Genomic DNA, 25,053 nt, shown 5'->3' on the forward strand with positions numbered 1-25,053 from the left:
TCTCTCTCTCCACCCCCCCTCCCATGAGAGCATTGGTGAAGAGAGAAACAGAGTTAACATTTCAAGCCCATATGACTCTTCTTCAGGACTTGAAATATTAGCACTGTTTCTCTCTCCAGCTGAGTTTGTCCAGCATTTTCTGTTTTTATTTCAGATTTCCAGCATCTGCTGAATTTTGGTTTTATTTCAGTGGGAAAAAATAAGTTGAGTTCTTACCATATCCCTGAGAACTTGAACTTCCCAACCTGGTGCATGATTCATCCTGTTTCAGAACATAAGATCCTTCTTTATTATATAGATTTTGTTATGTCGACTACAAAGGCCATGGTGCACCATTAATAGATCTATCTGTGGACCTTGTAGAGTATAAGCTGCCTTATTGAACAAACAGAGGTTCACACAATGGAAAGCAGTCAGCGGGTAAAATTACAGGTATTTTTTATGCCTGTAACTTTACCCGGACTGGAGTTGTAGGTCTCGAGGTGAAGACTATTTGACCGTAGCTGCGGGAGCAGCCTCTTCCTTGGTTCACAATAAAGAGTGCTGCTGATGGGAAAGTGGCATTTGGCTGAATCACTACATTATATAAAAATCTGCAGTGATAAAAGAATGATTTAAAACCATTTTTGACTGCTTACTGGGGGAGAGAATTTTTTTTGAAGGAATGAAAATACAACCTATCTGAATTTGAGCAATTGTTCTACCCTTTGTTAATATTTTTTTCTAAGCAGCCTCTTACTAGTTCCAGATTAGGTAGTCAGAGACCTCAGATCTAAACAGTAAATTGAAAAACTTTCATTTATTTCACGCCTTTCATGATCTCAGGAAATTGTGAAAGCACTTAATTGCCTGTAAATCACTATCATTTAGCCAATGTATTAAGATAGGAAATGTGTCAGATGATTTTCATACTGCAATGTTCAAAAATAGCAATGAGACATGATGGGATGGATAAAAGCAAAATACTGCAGATGTTTGAATCTGAAACAAAAACAAAAAATGATGGAAATTCTCAGCAGGACTGACAGCATCTGTGTAGAGGGAATAGAGCCAATGTTTAGAGCCTGGATGACCCTTCGTCAGAGCCCTGATAAAGAGTCATGCAAACTCAAAACATTAGTGCTATTCTCTCTACATAGACGTTGTCAGACTTGCTGAGATTTTCCAGTATTTTCTGATTTTGTGACTTGTTTCTATGATGTTGGTGGAGGTGTACTGTATTTTCTAGCTCTTCGACTTATATTTGTTGTTTTCATGTTGCTTTTCTTTTTCTGTCACTTCTTTTCCTCTTTTGTCCTATACTCTTCATTCTTTTTCTCCATCTTTGATATTTGTGCTTTCCTTCCTGTCTTTCTTCTCCTTCTCTGTGTTTTCTTTCAGGCGAGTGATGATGGGTAACTTGGTGGGTAACATGATGTGGTGTGAAGTAGTGAAAGATTGACTGTCAGCAACACTTTCAGGGAATGTGGAGGGAAATCATGGTGCTAGTAGCTCTTTTCCTATCCCTTTCCCTAAACACATATACCTACTCCATTCTCTCACTTTTATCTCCCTATGTCCCAGTTTGTACCATTCTTCCATCTCAACATATCTGTTGTTCAAACCCAATGCTATTCCTTCCTCTTCTTTTTTGAACTACCACGGTATGTTGCTCAGCTGCCATTTATCTTGTCTTTAACTCGCTATAAACTTCTCTGCCTGATTCACAACTCTGTATTCCAAAGCAACACTGAGAAACCAGAGTTCCTGTCACTAACCTAATTCAAATTACTCACCCTCTGATCTTATTATATTTGATTTCCCTCAACTATGCTACTACACTATGCTTCAAAATTCAATTTATAATTTTAAAACATCAAATTAGAAGGAAGAAAGACTGACTTTCTCCCTCCCTCACTTTGTCTTTCTGTTTGGGGATGATTTTAACCCTCTCTGATGGAAACTACCTGAATAAAGTTTTCCTCTATCTTTTCAAAAAAAATTCCTGAACAACCAGAAACTAAAGAAGAACAGTTTATTGTTTTAACATATGCATGCTGGGAAATTTGGTACAATATACCTGTTTAAATGGCACAATCTGCATTTAGCAAGAAAATTTCCCAACACTAAACAAAAATATCAAATCTAACTCCAGGTTTTTTTGCAGTTCAATTCAAAACGTTAATGAAGGAGCTTAAGAACATAAAATGCAACTTAACTAACAATTTTTAATCAAATGTTTGTGAAATATCATTTTTATTTTTTGAATTTTCTTTCAATGTTTATTTTGGATAATACAAATTTTTATTATTGAGAAAAAATATAACATTTATTTAAGATTTTTATGAAGATTGACAAGTGGCATTTTTCTCCTTAATACTCTTCCATTCAAAATACTGTAATGACTAATTGTAGAAAAATTGTACAATATAAATATACTTAGGAGTGACTAACCGATGCCCCTCTATAGCTGGGGAGAGTGGGAAATTAGTTGGCTCCCATAGTGAGCAGGAGGCAGGTTCGCTCAGTAGGGAAGGTGGTGATTCCAAGAAGCGTCTTGAACAGGCTAACAGTGTTCTTGGATTTTCCTGTGAGCCTGAGTATTTCTGCTTTGAGTAAGTTTTCACTGATCTCTTTTGAGGATCACTGTTTAGACTACTATCTGCTTGGTATGACTAGGCAGAATATTTATGACATTTGCTCTGTCCAATAGTACCTGAATTTCATAATCCAGGTCCTACAGCTAATGTAGAAATACAGTTTGCTTATCTAAGAAATGTATTATTGGTGACACCTTGCATGTTGCCTTTGACTTTGGGTGTGCCAGAAAATTAATCAAGTTTTTCCCTGAAAAATTGGGTGGCCCTGAATTGCATTTCTTCCATTTCATCTCTTCAACCTGAAAAATGATTTAGTTTATGAATGAAAATATCACTTCATTGCGATCAAAGATATGTGAGTTATCTTGAAGCACAAGTTCAGTTTTTCAAATAACTCATCTCATGTAAAACGTAGGTATAAATGGAACATTCTAGTGGAATTTCACAGTAACTTCTTTGCAGTGTTAATGTAAGCCTACTTGTGACACCAATAAATAAACTTTTAAAGTTTTACTTTTCACTAGTTATCTTTTAACTTCACAAAATCAACATTCAAATCTTTTTTTCCACTGTATTATTATAATGGATTTTGAAACACCTCTTCCTGTTTCTAGGTGCTACCTGACATTAACTGGTGCTTTGCACCTTAAATTTGGTGGCGCACCTGCTGGACCTGCTGGCACAGGGAAAACTGAAACTACCAAAGACTTGGGTAAAGCCCTCGCAATACAAACTGTCGTTTTCAACTGCTCTGACCAGCTGGATTTCTTAGCAATGGGCAAATTTCTTAAAGGTTTGGCCAGGTATGAGATGACAATAATCCATGGTGTAGGAAACTTGTGTTCCCATGCTTTTGCCATGGAAGCCATATTCCATATTTAGAGGTCAGCCATTCACTCAATGCAGGAAGAAGGTCCACATTACAACTCCAGAATCCTTGCAGTCGCAACTACTACTGAAGAAGTTGGCAGATGTGAGCAACCAGAGCTCAGTACATGTGAAGATGCCTCTGGCATTGCCTTTCATTTCATTTCTCGATTAAAAACATCACCTAATACACCCATGGTCATTGGATAAATGCCTGCCATTGCAGTGGATCATGATCACTAGTGTTTTGACTTTATAGAGATCCCACTGCTCAGGCCCTTGTTTTTTTCCTGGCCCTCTGCCAACTTGTGATGGACCCTCCTTCCCCTCATCTGGATGAGAGCCATTACCAAGGTGGGCTGCCTGCAGTCTACATCATCAATACCTAAATGGATCTGTGAACAAGTTGAAGTGATTTTGTAAACGTGTCCTTTACAGCTTTCCCTCCATCTCAAAGCTAGCAAGCTAAGCTAAGCCCTTTGCCTGGCCCCCATCTAAACATGGCATCCGTACCTCACCCCTTCCAGGTGAAGGACATCATCCCCCAGACACTGTTTCTCCAACTTCCCTGCTTAATCTTTCTTGCATGTCCAGCCTTGGCACAGTTTTTGCTAGTGGCATCCAGCATGAATTAAGTTATATAAGGCCCCCAAGAAAGCAAAAGCAGCATCTACTCAGCTCAAAGCCATGGAAGCAGTCAAGCTCACCAGATTCTCACCACCTATTTACAGTTGTAGAACTGAATGCTTTAAATCCTCATCGACAAGGAACTTAATTTGGATGATGAACTTAATTTCAGTGGGTGGCATATTAATGAGCATGCTAATATATGCAAATAGAGAAACTCGACCCAGCTTTAACCTCCCCTGAAAATTGAAAGAACAAGTTTCACAGTTTATCTCACCGTTGGGAAACAGATTTTTAGTCTCTTGCCAGATTAAGTATCCCTGCTTGGCACGATTCTGACTGCTGGATGAATGGAAGATTCCATCCATAAAAATATATTATAAAAACTTTGATTATAAAAACAAACAGATTAATGAAAGTAAATATAGATCACTTTGAGACAGAGACAGGGGAATTTGTAATTGTGTTTAAGAAAATTACAGTCATTGTTAGCGTATCTTCACACTTTTATTTTTCCTTCGGGGATTAGTGGCAGGTGGTGGGAGGTTTCCCAGGCTGATTATCAGCCCATTGTACCACATCATGAATGTTCTTTCCATGGGCCAACAAGACCTGTGGAGCTTCTAGCCCAAAAGTAGTGACCCTACCACTATGCCAAAAGACCTCTGTACAGAGACATTTAAAAAATATACTTTGTCTATCTTCAGGAAATAGTCTCGAAGTATGGAGGAATCACAATCTGGCTAGGATGAGAAACTTAAGGAAATTAGTATTAGTAAATAAATAGTACTATGGAAACTAACGTAACTAAAAACTGACAAATCTGGGCTTGATGGCATACACCTAAGAGTTTTAGGAGAGGTGGTTACAGAGATCGAGATATATCTGTTTTGATCTTCCAAATTCTCTATGTTCTAGATCCTGTGGATTGAAGGTAGCAAACTTAACTCTGCTACTCAAGACAGGAGAGCGAGAGATAAAAAACAGGGAATTATAGGTCAATTAGCTGAGAGGAAAAATGTTGGAACCTGTTGCTAGTGAGAACAGGGCACTTGAAAATTCATAAAGTAACTAAGCATAGTCAACCCCTGATACATGAAATCGTATTTGTCAAATCTTTTAGATTTTTTTGAGGTTATAAACAGCAGGGTGGATACGGAGAAATCATTGGATGTGATGTATTTGGATTTCCAGAAAACATTTGATGAGGTACCACATGAGAATTTACTGCAAAAAGTTAGGGCTCTCATGACTGGGGACATTATAACAGCATGAGTCAAGTATTAGCTATCAGACAGAAAGCAGAGGTTATGAATAAATGGGCCATTTTTGGCAACTAATGAAGTACCACATGGATCAGTGCTTCATGGGCTTCAAATAGACCACAGCTATTTATATTCTATATGAGTGACATAGATGAAGAGATGTGTAATGTGTGTAAGTATGCTAATGATACAAAATTAGGTGAAAAAGTAAGCTGTGAGAAGGATGTAAAAAGGCTGCCAAAGGATTTAAACAGGTTAGCAGAGAGACCGAGAATGTGAGAGATGGAATATGATGTAGGGAAGTGTGAAGTTATCCACTTTGGTAGGAAAAATAGGAAAGTAGAATATTTTTAAATGACAAAACATTGGGAAATATTGATCAGGGAATTACAATAGGTTAAAATACGGGTACAGAAAACAATTTGGAAGGCAAATGGTTTATTAAAAAGGTATTGTGAGTATTAGAGTAAAGAATTGTAATTGGATAGGACCTTGGCGAGACCCCACCCAAAAGACTGTGTAAAGTTTTGGTCTCATTACCTGAAGAAGGGTACACTGGCCCAGAGGGTGTGCAGTGAAGGTTCATGAGACTAACCCCTAGGATTGCAAAACTATCTCATGAGGGGAGATTGACGACGCTAGGCTATATTCTCTAGAGTTTATAAGAATGGGAGCTGATCTTATTGAAGATCAGCAACATGCTTGTGGGACGTGACAGGGTAAATGTAGGAAGGATGTTTCCCTGGTTGGGATTCTAGAACCACAGGACACAGTCACGGCATAATGAGTGGACATTTAATACTGAGATGAGGAGAATTTTCTTCACTCAGAGGTTCACTTGAGAGAACTGACAGGACTTTAGTTTAATATCACACCTCCAAAAAACAAGCCCATGCAACAATCCTTCAGTATTGTACTATAATGTCGGCCTAGGTTTTGTGCTCAAGTCTCTGGGGTGGGCCTAAAACCCACAAAATTCTGACTTAAAGGCAAGTGTGCTACCAACTAATCTACTGCTGATACCTGCTGCCTTCATCCCAAATACTTGTTATTGGCGTTTCAAATCAGTTTTAACCACATTCTTGTCCATTTATCTCAAATTCAGCCACTCACTGTCTGTAGAATTGCATCCACCTATTTGCAATTACAGTGCCTAAATCTATTTCCAATTATACCTTCCCCTTTGGATATGTCTGAATGTGAAATCTCATGCCGTGTCTATATCTCAATTTACATTTTAGGGGCGCATGGTGACACAGTGGTTAGCACTGCTGCCTCACAGCGCCAGGGACCCGGGTTCGATTCCCGGCTTGGGTTACTGTGTGCGGAGTTTGCACATTCTCCCGTGTGTACGTGGGTTTCCTCCGGGTGTTCTGGTTTCCTCCTACAGTTCGAAAGGCATGCATGAAAGATATTAACTCGAACAGGCGCTGGAATGTGGCAACTAGGGGAATTTCACAGTAACTTCATTGCAATAATGGAAGCCTTACTATGATTAATAAATGAAGTTTAACTTTAACAACCGTTCTTTGCATTCTAGTTTGCCAATTTACGACATTCCTAATAAATTAGTATCTTCTAGCTAATAGTTTCTTGTGGTGATTTTACAGTTCAGGAGCTTGGGCTTGCTTTGATGAGTTTAATCGGATTGATATTGAAGTTTTGTCAGTGGTGGCGCAACAGATCACAACAATTCAGAAAGCCCAACAACAAAGGGTGAGTTTTGACTTATTCCTTGATATATTTACTATTTATTCAGAGCAGCCCCTTTCCCAAGACTTGTTGGTCTACCATGGTGGTATGGACAAAAACCAAGAACAATTATAATATTCAGGCAGGGGTAAAGGATAATAGATAATGGAACGAAAGTGTCTAAACGTAATCCAGTACTAAAATGAATGTATGGAATTATCCAACTCACCCAAAATATTACTCTATGCTCATGCTAATTTCAACTCAAGTGACAGAAACAAAAGAGTTGAGTGTTTAAAAAAATATATTTTTGTTATACATTTTATTGCCAAACCATTTAAAATACATTACATTTGTAATATAGAATGAAGACAAATAAAATGCTTTTGAAAAATATTCAATATGGACAACTGAAAGGAATCAAAATTGAAAAAGTGAATTCCTACCCAAAGAGACCTAATAAATTGGGTGCCAAATGCATTTTATGAAATCATGTTCTAAGACTGAGGGGCCCGATTTTGCCATTGTGTTGTGCCCATTTTTGGGCGCGAAAACGTGGTAAAGTTGGGCATGAAGCAAATAGCTCAATCCATGCCCGTGTCCATGTAGATACCCATTTTACCAAGGCCCAAAAATGTTCGCGATTGGCACTGTGCCCGAAACAGGTGCAATGTCAATTTAAATTCCTTTGCATGCATTCAAATTGACTTAATGAGCTGGACACCCAAATTTACCTGCATTTCCCCCTTTACCATCGTGTTCGCTGTCCAGATTTGGTGCAAAACAGACATGCTTGGCAAAGATCTGTTTCAGGCACTCCAGCTTCTGAAGAGGTAGGTAAGTTCAGAGCTTCTGGCAGCCCTTTAACTCATTCTTGGATGGAAGGGGAAGAGGGGGGTTGGACAGGAGGAGGGAAACCAGATCATTCTCTGGTGGTGGTAGTGGGGGGAGCGGTGGAGGAGGGAGGCCAGATTGTTCTCTAGTGTGGGGGCTATGGAGGGAGGCCCAATTGTTTGCTGGGGTGGAAGGGGAGGGGCGGGCTGGGGGGGGGGGGGGGGGGGCACGGTGGCGGGGGGGTGCGTAGGAGTAGGGGGTGTCCACTGCTACTCTGCGGACGATCGGTGGTGGCAAGGGTGGCAGAGGGTCACGATCGGTCTGGGTAGAGAGGGGTGTGTGTGGGTGGATAAAGGGAACAGTTAGGTTGTGGGCTGAGGTGATATCTATGGGAGCCATCACTCCTGGGCCGCTTTATCCGCTTTTTGTGGCCTGGGAGCGATGTGACAGGGGAGCGCTTTTCAAATTTTTTTTAATGTGCATGTGCAGTTGAAAGCTCCGATTGGAGCTGCAGCATTTCAGGTGCAATAAGCCCAGCCCACAGCGTGATTCAGATTCACGATTTTTTTCTTCAAGCTGAGTGCATTTGAGGGCGCCTGAGAACAGGTTTCCAAGTGAGGTCTGAATTACGTCCAGATTCAGAACTTAGAATCAAAATGTAAAATTGCCCCCTAAGACTTGAATATGGGTGTAATCTGCAAAAGTAATTCCAGAAATTGGTGCAAAGTTAATTGCCTTCAAAACTGTAGAAACAATGAAATTATGTATGCCCTTGGTACTAAAATAGGGTTTTTTTATCCTTCCCATTCACTAAAACTTAATCTGTTCAGATATTAAGTTGATCTCTAGATATTAAACACCTAAGTCCTCTAAGGTTTCATGGTGTCCTTTTAAATGTATTGGACAAATATTTTGCTCCATTGCAGGTAAACTTTGCCTGTATTTAGTTTAGTTTCCACAGTTTATGATGGACCTGTACTTTTCTATGGCCCCGAGCACACCTCCCCACACCAGATTTCTGGTGCCATCAGCTCCACACTGGAAATAGGCATGGAGCAGCATTACATGTGCACACCTTCATTGTAATCTCTTTCAATTATCATTAGTGGGCCCAGGACCAAGGTCTGTGACCCACTAAAGTGAAGGGGACACAATCGGGGCTCCCCAGAGGATTGGAGTGTGCCCCTGGGCATTGTTACCTTGGTTGTGCCAGCTTGGGCACCCCAGGAACTACCCAAGGGGCAAAATGTCACTGCCCAGAGGGCACCTTTGCACTGCCCACCAGGCATGGAGCAGTGCCAAGGTGGTGGGGCCCGATGGGGACAGGACAATCTGGGGGAGGGGGGTTTGGGGCTGCAGGGTATTTGGCACTGTGGAAGTGATCGAGGGGTGCATGAGGCGGGAGGTCGGGATGGGGGATTGAGGCTGGGCTTGGGCATGCTTGGGGGGCCAGCAATCAGGCCATGGGGGAGGTGAGAGGGCTGGCATTGTAGAAATATGGGCTGGCAAATGATCAGGCTGGCCAGCAATCAGGAGGCCAATAGACAGGGGCACTGCATATGTGTTGATCTCGGCGCTGACAAATCACTGCACGCGCAGAGACCTGTTCAGTGCACTGATTTCAGCCTCTCCAGCAGAAATAGGCCCCGCCCATAGATTTTTTATGTGATTTACATTGAAACATTCTGCAGTGCGCAGTGTGAAAGATTCTTCTCTGAACTCCCACTGAAAAAAACAGCGTGATTTACTCCAGTTTTCTCACAACTTCAACATTTTGAATTTTTTTGGGAGAATCGCCCCCTATGGCTGCAAATCCCTACACCCCACGGGAGGTAGAGACCACCACCACCCCCCACCCCCCTCCCTGATCACAGGCCTTCTTCCAGTCCCAACCAGGAGAATCAGGATTCGCACGTGCGTTCCTGACGTGCGCGCATCTCCCAGCGTCGGATATCCGGTGTAGTCACACTGGAAACTGGTGGGAATTGCAGGTAACTTATTTTAATGTAATTTAAATGTGATTAGCGGGTCCGGATCTGAAGTCTCTGTACCCGATAGCATCTCCCACCCTGCCAATTCAACTTCACTCTGGTGGGGTTTAGAGTAACTTCATACTTTCGGGGAACTTGCAGGAGACCCTGCTGGTGTGAAAGGGAGTCAATTGGGGCCTGCCCAGGGGGATGGACGGCAGCGGATGAGCAAAGTGCCCATGATCAGGGGACACCTTGGCACTGCCCACTGGAAATCGGGCAGTGCCAAAGGGTTGGGGCCTAGAAGGCAGGGCTTAGGGTGATTGGTGGGGGTTGGGGATCTCGCTGCCACTCTGCATAGGGATCAGTCAGGACTGGAGGAAGGCAAGCGATTGGGGCGAGCAGGAGGATCTACTGGGGGAGGTCTGTCTCCCATTGGAGGGGGTAGGGGGCTGTCGTCACTACTGGGGGTGATGCTGGCGATCAGGATGGCTGGGGGGGATTCTGCAAGGGGTGTCTGCCTCTCGTGGGGGGAGGGTGTCAATCGGAGGGGTTGTACTGGGGGTGGGCGTGTCTGCCGAGGTACAGTATGCCTGGTGAGATTCGTCACTGCTGGGCAATGGGGGTGGGGGTGTGTGCTGGAGATCGGGGTTGGGCTGGGTTTGTCTGGCCTGGGAATGCTTGTGGGAGGTGCCATGGTGGAAGCTGCAGGAGCAGCACTGTGGGGGTCCCGGGCTTGCAAGTGATTGAGCCGGCTAGCAAACTGCAAGCTGACAATTCGGGGCCACTGCACATGACTGTCTGATTCTGGCGTGAATAGGCCCCAGCCCTCTGAGCTTTTAATGATAATCACAGTTGTGACCTCTGCAGCGCACAGGTTGTGGGAGATTCGGGTCTGAATGCCCACTGAAAAAACAGCCATGAATTACACCAGTTTTCCTGCAATTTCAGCACTTAGAATGTTTTTGGGAGAATCGCTTCCTATATCTCAAAAGCTACTGGGCAGAATTAAACAATTCTTGATGCACATATGGGCTATAGTAAGTATTCTCGCAGCACCTGGTTAAAGTCCAACAGTTTTATTTGGTAGCACAAGCTTTCAGAGCGCTGCTCCTTCATCAGGTGAATGCCTGTTGCACTTTAACTTGGTGTTGTGAGACTACTTACTGTGCCTACTCCAGTCCAATGCCAGCATTTTCACATATAGGATATGACCCAAGAAAGAATTATTAATTTTGGCAAAGATACAAATGCAGATCCAGATCTTGGAATTTTTTTAAAGGATTTGTTAACATTTGGATCTTCCGTCACAACCTTTAATGGGGAGCCAGGAGGAACTAGAGAAACAAATTCTGATTAAACTTGGGAGATAATGGAAATTGATAGTTTTTTATTGAAGGCTGCAGGTCGTTTTATTTAGAACGCAATTGTTTCAGAATGTTTCAGATTGTCTCAGCTGCTGTGGTAGAATTTGCCACAACTGTCAAATTATGATCAGAGCAGAATTTTCAGAGCACGTTGTTGGATGTAGATTGGTCTGAAGCCTCCTCAGTGATATAGCGGGTCTTAGTAATAAGATTTCAGCATTGTTGCTATAGACAATGGAAAAGCTCAAGAGTTGCATAATTGAAGTAACATTGAGTTAACATAGCATGGCAACCATATTCACTCTACTAAGTACCATTTTCAATTGCATCTGTGTATAATAATTATAATTCTCTGGTTGTTTCAACAATGCAAATGTTTTGATGTCCTTCAAAAAGAAACCTGCAAATCGGGTTACGAAAAGCAGGTTGATTTTACGGGAGAAAGTAATTACTTTGGTAATTTTTTTTCATCCATCTATAATGTTAGGAGTCAGTTGTTGTCTGTCTGGACTGACTTGGTTGCCCAAAGAAGCAGGTCTGTTGGTAGGTTTATTTAATGGGTAGTGCTCGGCATATACATAGGCATATGGGGTGCACATTTGACTGGAGGGAGGGAATGAGATTGATGATAGGGTTGGAGATGACAAGAATGAGGATGTTGTGGGAAGGATGGAAAGAATGGGATGGAGATGGCAGAGTAATATGAAAATTTAGTTAAAAACCATTTTCCTCCTGAGTTAAGAAGGCAGTTTTACATCTGATGGGCTTAATATCATTCTTGAAACCTGCCTATAATTTCAGTAGCTATCATAGAAAATGTTTCTTAACCACCAACTAACTACAAGACTAGTAATTAATTATTTAAAATCTATTAAATTTAGATAAATATATACAATATTAAAGACAAGAAGAACTACAAAGTCCTTGTTTAGGATTCCAGTTTTGTAGCATCATTATACTCGCTCCTTTGTATGGTAGTATACTCTTTGGAGTTAGACTGTATAGAAAATTTTGGAGTACTGATTTGTGTTGCTTTTCTGCGACTTGATTGGTCTTTCAGCAGAAATATACATGCACTGTTTGCCTGTCCTGAATGTTGCTGGCTTCCACTGATGGGCTGACATCCCACTTTCTGGAAACTGCTCCCCACTGTAGAGAAGTTCCAGATATTCAGGATGGATTTTTCAGTCAGAGCAGGTTTCCAAAAGGATCACAGAGAGCTTTCTTCAATTCATGTGCTCTGCCTAAACTATTTTTCTTTTTAGGCAGATTTGGGAAGAAAGGAAATCCAGAGAAGATTTGATCAATGTTTACAAAATAATGACGGGCTTAAATAAGGTAGTGAGAAGTCTCACAACACCAGGTTAAAGTCCAACAGGTTTATTTGGTAGCAAGTGCCCCCAGCTTTTGGAGCGCTGCTCCTTTGTCAGGTAAGTGGGAGTTCTGTTTACAAACAGGGCATATAAATACACAAACTCAATTTACAAAATATTGATTGGAATGCAAATCTTTACAGCTAATCAAGTCTTCAAGATACAGACAATGTGAGTGGAGAGAGCATTGAGCACAGGTTAAAGAGATGTGTATTATCTCCAGACAGCACAATTAGTGAGATTTTGCAATCCTAAACACCCTAAACACGTTAAAGAAGCCATCCCCTATACAGATAAGCCCTCTGTATACACAGGATCTGCTCAGATGAGGAGGATCGTGACAGACACCTCCAGACGCTGAAAGATGCCCTCATAAGAACAGGATATGGCACTCAACTCATCGAACAACAGTTCCAATGCGCCACAGCAAAAAACTGCACCGACCTCCTCAGAAGACAAACACAAGAGGGTTAATAAAGTACCCTTCATCGTCCAATACTTACCCGGAGCGGAAAAGCTACGGCACCTCCTCCGAGTCTTCAACATATCAGTGATGAAGATGAACATCTTGCCAAGACCATTCCCACACCCCCCACTTCTTGCCTTCAAACAACTGCACAACTTCAAACAGACCATTGTCCGCAACAAACTACCCAGCCTTCAAGAGAACAGTGACCATGACACCACACAACCCTGCCACAGCAACCTCTGCAAGACGTGCTGGATCATCGACATGAATGCCATCATCTCACATGAGAACACCATCCACCAGGTACACGGTACATACTCCTGCAACTCGGCCAATCTTGTCTACCTGATACGCTGCAGGAAAGGATGTCCCACGGCATGATACATTGGGGAGACCATGCAGACACTACGTCAACAGATGAATGAATACCACTCGACAATCACCAGATAAGACTGTTCTCTTCCTATTGGGGAACACTTCAGTCACGGGCATTCGGCCTCTGATCTTCAGGTAAGCGTTCTTCAAGGCGGTCTTCATGACACACAACAGCACAGAATCACTGTGCAGAGACTGATAGCCAAGTTCTGCACACATCAGGACGGCCTCAAGCGGGATCTTGGGTTCATGTCACACTATCTGTAACCCCCATGACTTGCCTGAACTTGCAAAATCTCACTAACTGTCCTATCTGGAGACAATACACAGCTCTTTAACCTGTGCTTAATGCTCTCTCCACTCACATTGTCTGTACCTTTAAGACTCGATTAGCAGTAAAGATTTGCATTCCAATCAGTATTCTGTAAATTGAGTTTGTGTCTTTATATGGCCTGTTTGTGAACACAACACCCGCTTACCTTACGAAGGAGCAGCGCTCCGAAAGCTAGTGGCATTTGCTACCAAATAAACTTGTTGGACTTTAACCTGGTATTGTGAGACTTCTTACTGTGTTTACCCCAGTCCAACGCCGACATCTCCACATCTTAAATAAGCTAGTCAGGGAAAACTCTTTCCATTAGCTGATGGTACAAGGACGAGGTGACACAGATTTAAGGGGAAGAATTCTCCCAAAAAAATTCTGTGTCAGATTTGAGTGAAAACCAGAGTAAATCACTCTGTTTTTATCAGTGGGAGTTCAGACAAGAATCTCCCACAGTCTGTGCATTGCAGAGGCCACCAGCATGAATATTATTGAATTTCAGGAGGCGGGACCTATTCCTGATGGAGAGGCTGATATCAGCGCACTGAGCTGACCTCTGCGCATGCAGTGATCTGTCAGTGTCGAGATTGGCACATGTGCAGTGGCCCTACGCTAGTGGCCTCCTGAATGCTGGTGAACTTGATTGCTGGTTAGCCCTGCGACCCCTGCAGCGTCGGCTCTCCGCCCTCACCCAAGACCCAATTGCTGGCCTTCGTCATTCTTGGGCCTAACTCTGACCATCCCCCTCCGATCTCCAGCCCCCTCATCCTCCGATTACCCCTTCCTGACAGTAGCCCGACCTCCCAGCCCCCCCCCGGCAGTTGCTGGCCTCCCTCCTCCTCCCATCGATCCCTATGCAGAGTGGCAGCAGGATTCCCCACACTCACCAATCACACTTTGGGCCTGCCCCCTTATGCCCTGTCCCCTTGGCATTGCCTCATGTCCAATGGGCAATGCCAAGGTCCTCCTGGTCATTAGCACTTTGCCCCTTGGGCAGTGCCGGCGCCCTAGACTGGCGCTCTGCAGGTCCCAATGATCAGGGGGTACCACCCCCTCACCACCTGACCCTCTGGGAGATCTCAATTCCCCCCTTCACTCCAGCAGGGTCAGGCCACTAGCACCCTGAAAGTGGGATTCTACTCTAAACCCCGCTGGAGTGAAATCCTCTGGCTGGGGTAGAGATGCTAGCAGGCCCAGAGACTTCAGTCCTGGGCCTACTAATAGCATTTAAATTAGATTAAAATGACCTTACCCCCATCTCCCCGTTGATTTCCAGCATGGAGCAGATGCCACCAGAAATCCAGTGCTGGGAGATGCTTTCATGCGCATTGCCTACTACAAGCTTCTCCCAGCTCGCTGTGCTAAGAAATGAGTGCAGCGGCATGGGAGAATCTCTCCCAAGATCTTGGACGACGGATGAAAGGAGATTGCAAAAAAGAAGATTTTTACACACTGAATGGTAATGACCTGGAACTCATTGCTCACAAAGATAGTTGAAGTGGAAACAATCAATGATTAGAAAAGGAAATTTAATGAGCACTTGAAATGTAGTTATTTTGCAATTCTATGGGGATCAAGCATTGACTGGATTCTCGCCAGAAATCTGGTATTGACGCGATGACTTCCGTCTGTGCTATATACGACTGTAAGTACACAGTAAATGGCATAATTTTCAAAAGTAGATGAAAAGAGAGATCTTATACAAATCTTTAAAGTTGGAAAGGATTTTTAATAAAGTGGTTAAAAAAACAAATAGATTGCTAGGATTTATCATTATTTGAAAAGTACAAAGAAAAGCACAGCACAGGAACCGACTCGTTGGCCTTCCAAGTCCGTGCCAATCATGATGCCATAAACTAAAGTAAAAAAAACCTTCTGCCTTTACTCGGTCCATATCCCTCTATTCCATCCTATTCACATACCCACCCAGATGCCTCTTAAAATGTTACTAATGTGCCCACTTCCATCATCTCCTCTGGCAATGCATTCCAGGCCCTCACCACTCTCTGTGTGGAAAACTTCCTCTACACATCTCATAGACTTACAGCACAGAAACATGCCCAACTTGTCCATGCCACCTCTTTTTTTAACCCTTAAGCTAGTCCCAATTGCAATTGGCTCATATCCCTTTATACCTTTTTTATCCATATAACTGTCGAAGCGATTTTTAAAAGACAAAATTCTTCTAATACTGCCTCTGGCAGCTTATCCCAGACACTCATCACCCTGTGAAATATTTGCCCCTCTGGACCCTTTTGTATCTCTCACCTTAAACCTATGTCCTCTAGTTTTAGACTCCCCTACCTTTGGGAAAAGGTGTTGACTATCTAACTGATCTATACCCCTCATTATTTTATAGACCTCTATAAGATCTGTAAGCCTCCTAAGCTCCAGAGAAAAAACTTCCAATTTATCCAGCCTTTCCTGTAACTCAAACCACCAAGTCCTGGTAGCATCCTGGTAAATTTTTTCTGCACTCTTTCTAGTTTAATACTCCAAATGTGGCCTAACAAAGGTTTTATATAGCTACAACATGATTTGCCAATTCTTGTACTCATTGCCCCGGCTGATGAAGGCAAGCATGCCATATGCCTTCTTAATCACCTTAACCACCTGTGTTGCCACTTTTTGGGAACTGTGGACCTGCCTATCCAGATCCTTCTGTATGTTAATGTTCCTTTTGCTACCAAAACCTGTTGGACTTTAACCTGGTGTTGTGAGACTTCTAACTGTGTTCTAAGACCAAGCCAGCTCTGTATCAGTCTAGCCAGCCTACTTTGAATCCCATGTGATTTTAGTTTTTATATCAGGGTTCTGCCACTTACAGTATAATTCACACCTAAACTGTATCCTCCAAAATGCGTTACCGTGCATTTGTCTGAATTAAACTCTATCTGCCATTTCTGTGCCCAAGTCTCCAATCTATCTATATTCTGTTGAATCCTCTGACAATCCCCAGCACTATCAGCAATTGCACTAATCTTTGTGTTATATGCAAACTTACTAATCAGATGATTCCTCCAGATCATTTATATATACTACAAACAACAGAGGTCCCAGCACTGACCCCTGCAGAACACCACTGGTTACAAATCTCCATTCTGAAAAATGCCCTTCCACCACTACTCCCTGTCTTCTGTGACCAAGTTGTGGCAATGCCAGAGTTGGACGGGGGTAAACACAGTAAGAAGTCTCACAACACCAAATTAAAGTCCAACAGGTTTATTTGGTAGCAAAAGCCACTAACTTGGACCACTAGCTTGGACCAGATTGGACCAGCACTAACTTGGACACTACACGTTTCTTCAACCTGTGCTTAACGTTCTCACCACTCACATTGTCTGTATCTTTAAGACTTGATTACCTGTAAAGACTCGCATTCCAACTATTATTTTGTAAATTGAGTTTGTGTCTTTACATGCTCTGTTTGTGATCAGAACTCCTACTCACCTGAATGCTCTGTAAGCTAGTGGCTTTTGCTATCAAATAAACCTGTTGGACTTTAACCTGGTGTTGTGAGACTTCTTACTGTATTCTATGACCAAGCCAGTATCCACGTATGCAGCCTACTTCAAATCCCATGTGATTTTAGTTTTTATATCAGCCTGCCATTGTCAATCGTCTTACTTAAGTCCATATAAATTACTCTTTCCTCAACAATTTTCTTTGTCACCTCTTCAAAAAACTCAATCAAGTTAGTGAGACACAACCTTCACCATACAACACCATGCTGCCTGTCACTAACTAGTCCATTTTCTTCTAAATGTAAATATATCCTGCCCCTCAGTATCTTTTTCAAAAGCTTCCCCATCACAGACATCAGCCTCACCGGCGTACAATTTCATAGATTATCCCTGCTCCCTTTCTTAAACAAGGAACATTAGCTACTCTCCTTTTCTCTGGAACCTTGTCTGTGGTTGAAAAGGACGTAAAGATATCTGCTAAGCCCCAGCTATTTCTTCCTTTGCCTCCCGAGGTAACCTGGGATAGATCCTATCCAGAATAAAAAGACAAAATTATTATAAATCATTGGTTAAATCACAAGATATAAAGATGTTAGAAAGGTTTGACTGGATGAGGGACTTAAGTTGTATGGAGCGGTTGGAAAAGTCCTTGGCACAGAGAAAGTTAAAAGATAACCTAATGGAAGTACTCAAAAAAATTAGAGGTTTGAAAAGAATAAATACAGGGAAAAATACCCTGTAGATCAATAATAGAGATGATAAATTAAAAATAATTGGAAAATGATATAGGACAGAATCCCCTTCTCCCATAGTGAGTTTTGTGGTGGGACCATATAGTCGAGCAGGAGCGTGAAGGTTTGGGACCCTGCCACCAACCTGCATTCACCCTGATGGAAAACTTTTCCATTCTGCTGCCAGTTGAGACCCATAAGTGGAAAACCAATGTCAACTTAAGAGCCTTGTCCCACTGTATTAACCTGGTGGTGAGTGGGGGCTTGCCATGTGGGGAACAGGACAAGTGACCCCTAGAGTTGCTTGCAGGAGTGGGGAGTCTCATTCAAAGGCCTATTGCCTGTTTGAAAGGCCTGGCACCCAGCATTGGGAATAGGATGGTCTGCTGAGAAGCACCCTCTTTGTTGCTGACCAACTCTTATCCCCCTCCTTATCCCTTCCGTCGTCACTGACTTCTGGTTTGGGACCCAGAGGTGACCCTAGGCTTCAGTTGGGCATTGTACAGGCAGCAGCGACCAACTGTCCGGCTTTCAATGGGCAGAACCTCTGTCTCCCAGGGGTGATCCTGAGGGAAGGACCAACGCTGGCCTGTCAAGTATTCAGGTGAATCAATGGGCCTTCCCATAAAGAGACTCCTGCCAGCTCTCCAGCCAGCAGCTGAGATCCCTGTCACCTCCACAAGATTCCGCTATCGAGAAGAGATGAGGATTTTTTTTACTCAAAGTTGTCATGATCTGGAATGCTCTACAAGTAAAGGTGGTGGAAGGGAGTTGGACAGAACTTAAGGATAAGGAACTTACAGGATAATGGGCAAAAAGTGGGGAATGTTGGACTGAGCATGACTGCTTATTCAAAGAGCTCGCAGAAGCACACCAGGCTGAATACCCTTCTTGTATGCCAGCAGTTTCTATGATTCTATTAGAATATCTCATCAAAAGAAAGAGTGAGCCTGAGTCCCAGGTGGTATAGCAACCTCTGAGATTTGCCTTCAAATCTTTGCATTACATTCTCAGGTCAACTAGAAATAGATAATGAATGTGGTCTTTTCAGCACCTCTCCAGAAAGCAAATAAAAATAAACTATCCAAGGCCAGATCTGCTGTTGCTGCCAAAGATCAATTCCCTGTTAGTGCCCCACACCAACAGAATTCCTGAAGCATTCTGGAAAGCCACTTCAAATTTGAATTGAATTTTTCACTCAGTTTAGCAACTGGATGAAAAATTGCCTCTCGACTTTACAAATATATTTGATGAAATAGAACAGCAAATCACATCTGAAATTTTTTATTCTATCTGCACTCTATTTATGCCTATTAATTGCTATTTCACAGTGAAGCATTAGTTTAGTAACAGAGGAGCTAGCATGCCCATAGGTGGAGCTAACATTGTCTGGATTTTCAATCCAGGGTCAGGAACCCAATGGCTGGATCATGGAATCATAGAATCCTACAGTGCAGAAGGAGGCCGTTTGGCCCTTTGAGTTTGCCCTATCCCAATAGCCATATGCATTTACCCTAGCTACCCACTGACAGTAAGGGGCAATTTAGCATGGCCAATCCACCTAATTCACACATCTTTGGACTATGGGAGGAAACAGGAGCACCCAGAGGAAACCCACGCAGACACGGAGAGAATGTGCAAACTCCACACCAGGCAAACTCCAAGCCAGGAACTGAACCCAGGTCCCTGGTGCTGTGAGGCAGCAGTGCTAACCATTGTGCCACCATGCTGCCCTAATTTTTGGGTCCAATCTGGGAGCCCTCACAAGACTTAATTTCTAATTTAATTCTGGGTCCCAAGTCCACACCACATCAGTCCTTATCAGTGACGCAACCCGATTTTTAAAGGGAGAAAATTAAATGGCACAGAAGTAAGCTCAGCACCCAATTAGGGGGAGTGGGGAAAGAAGGAGGTAGGAACTAGTTCTGGAGTGCAATTTTAAAAGATGGCAGCCATTACTAAGTTTACCAGTGCCTGGAGCAATGGAACAGGGGAGCAGAGGACCATCATCCGCTTCATGATCCTCACAAGTGCCTAAATGCTCACTGATCAGGGACTTCATCTGGCTGTTCAAGTAATGGCAACTTTGTCACTGTTTGATCATCACAATTTGACTATACCTTTTTAGAAACAATTTTTAATCAGCAGTATAATCAGTACTGTGTACACCAGAAGGCTATGTATTAACATGTCCCAGATCGTTTGCTATTTTTAATATTAACTTTGGAAACTTGATTCTATGCCTCTCCAGCCTGTTAACAATCATATCAACAAGACTAACTGCAAGTTAATTGGAGGCACTCCTCCCAACCCTTCCTTTAACGTCTCTAGTGTGTTGGAAAATTGACATAGCATCCGAGTTCCCTAGTTTCAGAGTATTATTGAAAAGTTTGATTGAAAATTCAGCCCCATACCTCATTAGTAATGAGGTACAAGTGTCAGCCTTTTATATGCTATAACAATGACAAGTTGTATTGTCTATATAATGATTGCAATCACAATTATGTATGGGCACTTTGATGATAGAAAGCATTTCACTCTTGTGCTGCAAGTGATGCTTACAGCCTTGTCAATTCAACGAAGTGTCTCATTGCTGTGGTTGCTTTTGTAGGTTGATCGTTTCATGTTTGAAGGAGTTGAGATCACACTGGTACCATCTTGTGCTGTCTTCATTACCATGAACCCTGGCTATGCTGGTCGCACAGAATTACCTGACAATCTCAAGGTAGGCAAAGATTTAATCACAAGCAATCTCCCCATTGTCTTTTGTAATACAGAATGCAACATTGTAATGATATAAAACAGTGGTAGAATGAGTTGAAGTAAGACTCGTGTGGGAAATGAATGCTAGCGTAGACCTGCTGGATCAAATAGCCTGTATTTGTACTGTAAATTCTGTGTAATTCTGTGGAACACTGCTAATTGAAAAACATTTTTCTATTTTACCTGGGTTTGAAACAAAAATAGAGGGGACAATTTTGAGCATTCAATCTCCACCTGTGGGAATGGTGGCATGCATCCAAAATCCAAACTGCAAATCATGCCGCGAATTTCTGATTTTGGACTTCCCGGGTCTTGCCGGCGGAGTGGCATGCAACATGCAGAGAAATCTTTTTAATATACTATCATGTCATTAGCGAGCGCTGTTTTGGAGAGTTGGTGCAGACTTGATGGACCAAATGGCCTTCTTCTGTATTGAAGGAATTCTATGGTATTCTCTGGTGTTTGTAGAAACCACCTTTTAATGTATGTCCCAAACATTGAGCTGACATACCACGGCACCAGGCCAGGACCAGCACCCTGCAGAGGGAGAGACTGGGACTGTTATTGTTTTGGGAGCAGCTCTGCAGATGCATAGGTAGCAGCCAGAGGTTTTCTGATGTTGGGAATTGTACCTGCAGTTGTCAGATATGCAATGTCGTGAAAGGTTGCATTTCTCCCAGGAGATGATTGACCACCTCCGAGAGCTGACAGTATGTGTTATGGCAGACACCCATTACCTGTGGCCCTTAAACTCACAGCTGCACTGAATTTCTATGCAAGTGGCTCATTCCAGGGCAGCACAGGTAACCTGTGTGGCATCTCGCTGTTGACACACAAATGTATCCGGGAGTTTACAGATGCCCTTCCTGCAACGGTTCCCATGTATATTAACTTGGACTGGGACCAGACAAGCCAAAATGTTAGGGCTATTGGCTGTGCCACTTAGCAGGCTTGACCCAGGCACATTGTTTGATTGACTGCACCCACGTGGCCTTGTGTGCTCCAGGGTGCTACATGGCTCTATTCATGGACATTTGTCCCTCAATGTGCAGCTTGTCAGTGACCACATGATGCATTTCACATGGATGTGTGCACGTTTCCCGGAGAATGCCCATGATAGATACATCTGGGAACGCTCTCAGATCCCTGCTGTCTTTGACTAAGCAGTGGCTGGAGGCATGGCTCCTCAGGGACAAGGCATTCCTTCTCAGAAGATGGCTGATGATGCCAATGCAAAGACCAGAAGCAAGAGCAAACTCATTACAATTAGACTCACGCTGCGATGTGTGTGCTGGTCAAACAGGCAGTTGACCTGCTGAAAATGAGGTTCAGGTGCCTGGATCAGTCAGGGGGTACCCTACAGTACAGCTCCCATAGGATCTCCCACACCTCTGTAGTCTGCTGTGCTCTCACAACTTTGTGCTGCAGAGGGAAGACCACCTGGACCTGGATGAGCTGGAGGAGCACCACATCTCCTCAGATGAGGACAATGTCAAGGAGGGCAGTGAGGTTGACCATGCAGAGGAGGTGGTAGAAGAAGCCCAGGCAATGGTCAGGGACCGACATGCCAACACACTAGAGATGGCCTTGTAACGTCTTGCTTCAGGAAGGAGCAGGACTAGGATCAACTAGCTCTCCCATCTTTGGGACAAACATTGAACCACTTATGTGGTGCCAGTAGTATGCTCCCCATGCTGTTGCCAGGCATCATGGGCAGGCACTGAAGCAATTGGCCTGACCCTGTGGAAGAATGATAATGTCTTCTACTGAGGAAAGAGCAATGCTCCTCTCATCCTCAATGATATCCTGCCTGACAGAGAGTTTAACACATCCTGCATTCAAATGGGCTAATCAAAGGGCTCAGAAACATGAGATGCACAGTGTCGGCTGCTGCAGGCCCAACCCATGTCAGGAGTCTTGTGTTCACACCTATCTTACAGCCAAAGCGGGCAGTCTGGCAGCACCTGAGCAACCTTTGGACTCGCAATCATTAGAGAACACTGTTAGAAATGAGAGTGGTGTATTTTGATGGAGGGGGGCAAGGTATGCAGGACTCTGTCAATGCTGTGCACAATCAGTATGCCCTCACTTCAGTAATATCAATAGGAAAAAATAATGCAGATGGAAATCAGTGAAATGCTGTGACCCAGTGTGACCCATGGATGTGGTGCAGGGATGGGCATGTTAGCAGCAATATCTCCTATATTGCACGCAGGAGAATTCTCACGTTTCCCTGCTGCCTCCACTTCATTAGCAGCATGGGCACACTCTTCCTTCTCCCTGGCTAGGTCAAGGGCTGGCTCCTCAAAACATGAGAGTTCCCAGCTCAGGCATGACTCCAGGAGGCTGGGCCCATCACACCTGCTGTGGTTGAGTTTGTCCTGCAGTGCCACAGAAAGGAAAAGTGTCAGTGGGAGTGTTGACATTTAAGATGGTGATAAGGTGTAACAGGTGTGGGCTTAGGTGGGAGCTGGAATGTGAGGACCATAGCAGCTGATGGGGGAACATAGTGATTGTGGGAGGGAGGAGGGATCTTGGTGCCTGGTATTGGCAAAGGCCAAGGTGGCTGAGTAAGGGAAAGGATTGGAGTGTGAGGGGTGTGTGAGGGGGTCCACTGGAGGACTGAGAATGGTTCACTTACCCTGGCTGAGCGAAGAGGATCTTTCATTTTCTTCCAACACTCCTGCCCCATCCTCTTCTGGAGTGTGCTTACTGACCAGACCTGCCACTGTATGCCAGGTGGTGGTGGTGACCCTGCTGGAAAGCCATCTCCTGGACCAGGGGTGAAGGGTGTCCTGCCTCTGTGCCATTCCATCCAGCACCTTGGGAATACCCCTCACCTCCATTTTCTTGTCTGCCATCCCCTGCAATCATTGTGGTATAAGTGCTGGAGAGTGGTGGGGAGCCAGTGCTTGCAGCAGTCAAATCGTTGTGAGGTAGGCTGCAGTGTGATTCTCGTGGGCATAGAAGTTATTGCTAATGAGGGGCAGCATGTTGGCACAGTGGATAGTACTGTTGCTTCACAGTGCCAGTGACACGAGTTTGATTCTTGGCTCGGGTCACTGTCTCTGTGGAGTTTGCACCTTCTCCCCATGTGTGCGTGGGTTTCCTCTGAGTGCTCTGATTTCCTCCCACAGTTCAAAAGACATGCTGGTTAGATACATCGGCCATGCTAAGTTCTTCCTCAATGTACCCGAACAGTCGCTGGAGTGTGGTGACTAGGGGATTTTCACATTAGCTTCATTGCAGTGTTAATGTAAATCTACTTGTGACTAATAAATAAATTTTACTTTAATGAGACATAAGATTCGGCCTGAAAACACGCTGATGTCATCGGTGGGAATCAATCTAATTTTCGCATTGGAACTAACAAGTGCCATTATTTTGATAAAATTTCACCCAGAGTATTTATTAATCAGAAGGCACATGGTAACTGATACAAGAATGACAGAGTAAAAATCACACAATGTGTTGTAGTCTGGAAAACACTGTCTGAAAGAACATCAGAAGCAGATTTAGTAGTAACTTTCAAAAGAGAATTGGATAAATATATGAAGAAATTTTGCAGGGCTATTGAAAAGAAGAGGGAGGGGAGTGGAACTAATCAGTTAACTGTTCAGATAACAGTGCCAGATATCCTTCTTTACTGTTCCACTATTATTCCATGATAATTCTTTATAGATGTGTCTAATAATAATTATAATATTTCACTTCAAACAGAAATGGAATTTATAGCACACATCGATGCTTATTTACTGCTACGCTTCTTAAAAGATTGGAATATGTAAAGTATATGTATATAGATCTGCCAGCTTCATACTTTTAACAGAAATCAACCATTTACCAAATTAAACCATAAAATATTGTGACACAGAAAGAAGTAATTCAGCCCGTCACCTCTCTGCTGGCTGAACAAAAAACTAGCTATCCATTTTAGTTCCACTTTCTAGCACCTGGTCTGAAGCCTTGCAGGTTATAGCACTTCAGATGCATATCCAGATAACTTTTAAATAAGTTGAGGGTTTCTACCTCAACCATTAATCTAGCTAGTAAATTCCGGGCATCTAGCACTCTCTGGGTAAAAACGGTTTTCATAATATTTCCTCTAAACCTTTGCCCAAACACCTTAAACCTGTGCCCTGGTATTTGACTTGTCTACTGGAGGAAACAAGTCTTCCCTGTCTACCGATCAAGGCCCCTCATAATTTTGTACTTCTCAAATCAAGCCACCCCTCAGATTCTTCTATTGTAGCCTACCTAATCTTCCCTCATAATTGCAATTTTCCAGTCTGAGCACATTCTTGTAAATCTCTTCTATAATCTCTCCAAATGAAATTATGGGTGGGATTTTACAG

General features: G+C 43.2%; 1 protein-coding gene across 1 annotated transcript in view; it reads left to right on the forward strand.

Moving 5' to 3' along the window:
* Nucleotides 1–25,053, forward strand: part of dnah1 (dynein, axonemal, heavy chain 1) — a 537,372-nt gene that overhangs the window by 246,556 nt on the left and 265,763 nt on the right. The window contains exons 30-32 of the mRNA XM_080184401.1: nucleotides 3,194–3,382; nucleotides 6,949–7,054; nucleotides 20,547–20,660. Of these exons, the coding sequence (XP_080040527.1) occupies nucleotides 3,194–3,382; nucleotides 6,949–7,054; nucleotides 20,547–20,660 (409 nt within the window). The remainder of the gene's footprint in view (nucleotides 1–3,193; nucleotides 3,383–6,948; nucleotides 7,055–20,546; nucleotides 20,661–25,053) is intronic.

Source organism: Carcharhinus amblyrhynchos, chromosome 3 (assembly GCF_965287045.1).
Source record: "Carcharhinus amblyrhynchos chromosome 3, sCarAmb.v2.hapA, whole genome shotgun sequence".
NCBI classification, from domain to species: Eukaryota; Metazoa; Chordata; class Chondrichthyes; order Carcharhiniformes; family Carcharhinidae; genus Carcharhinus; species Carcharhinus amblyrhynchos.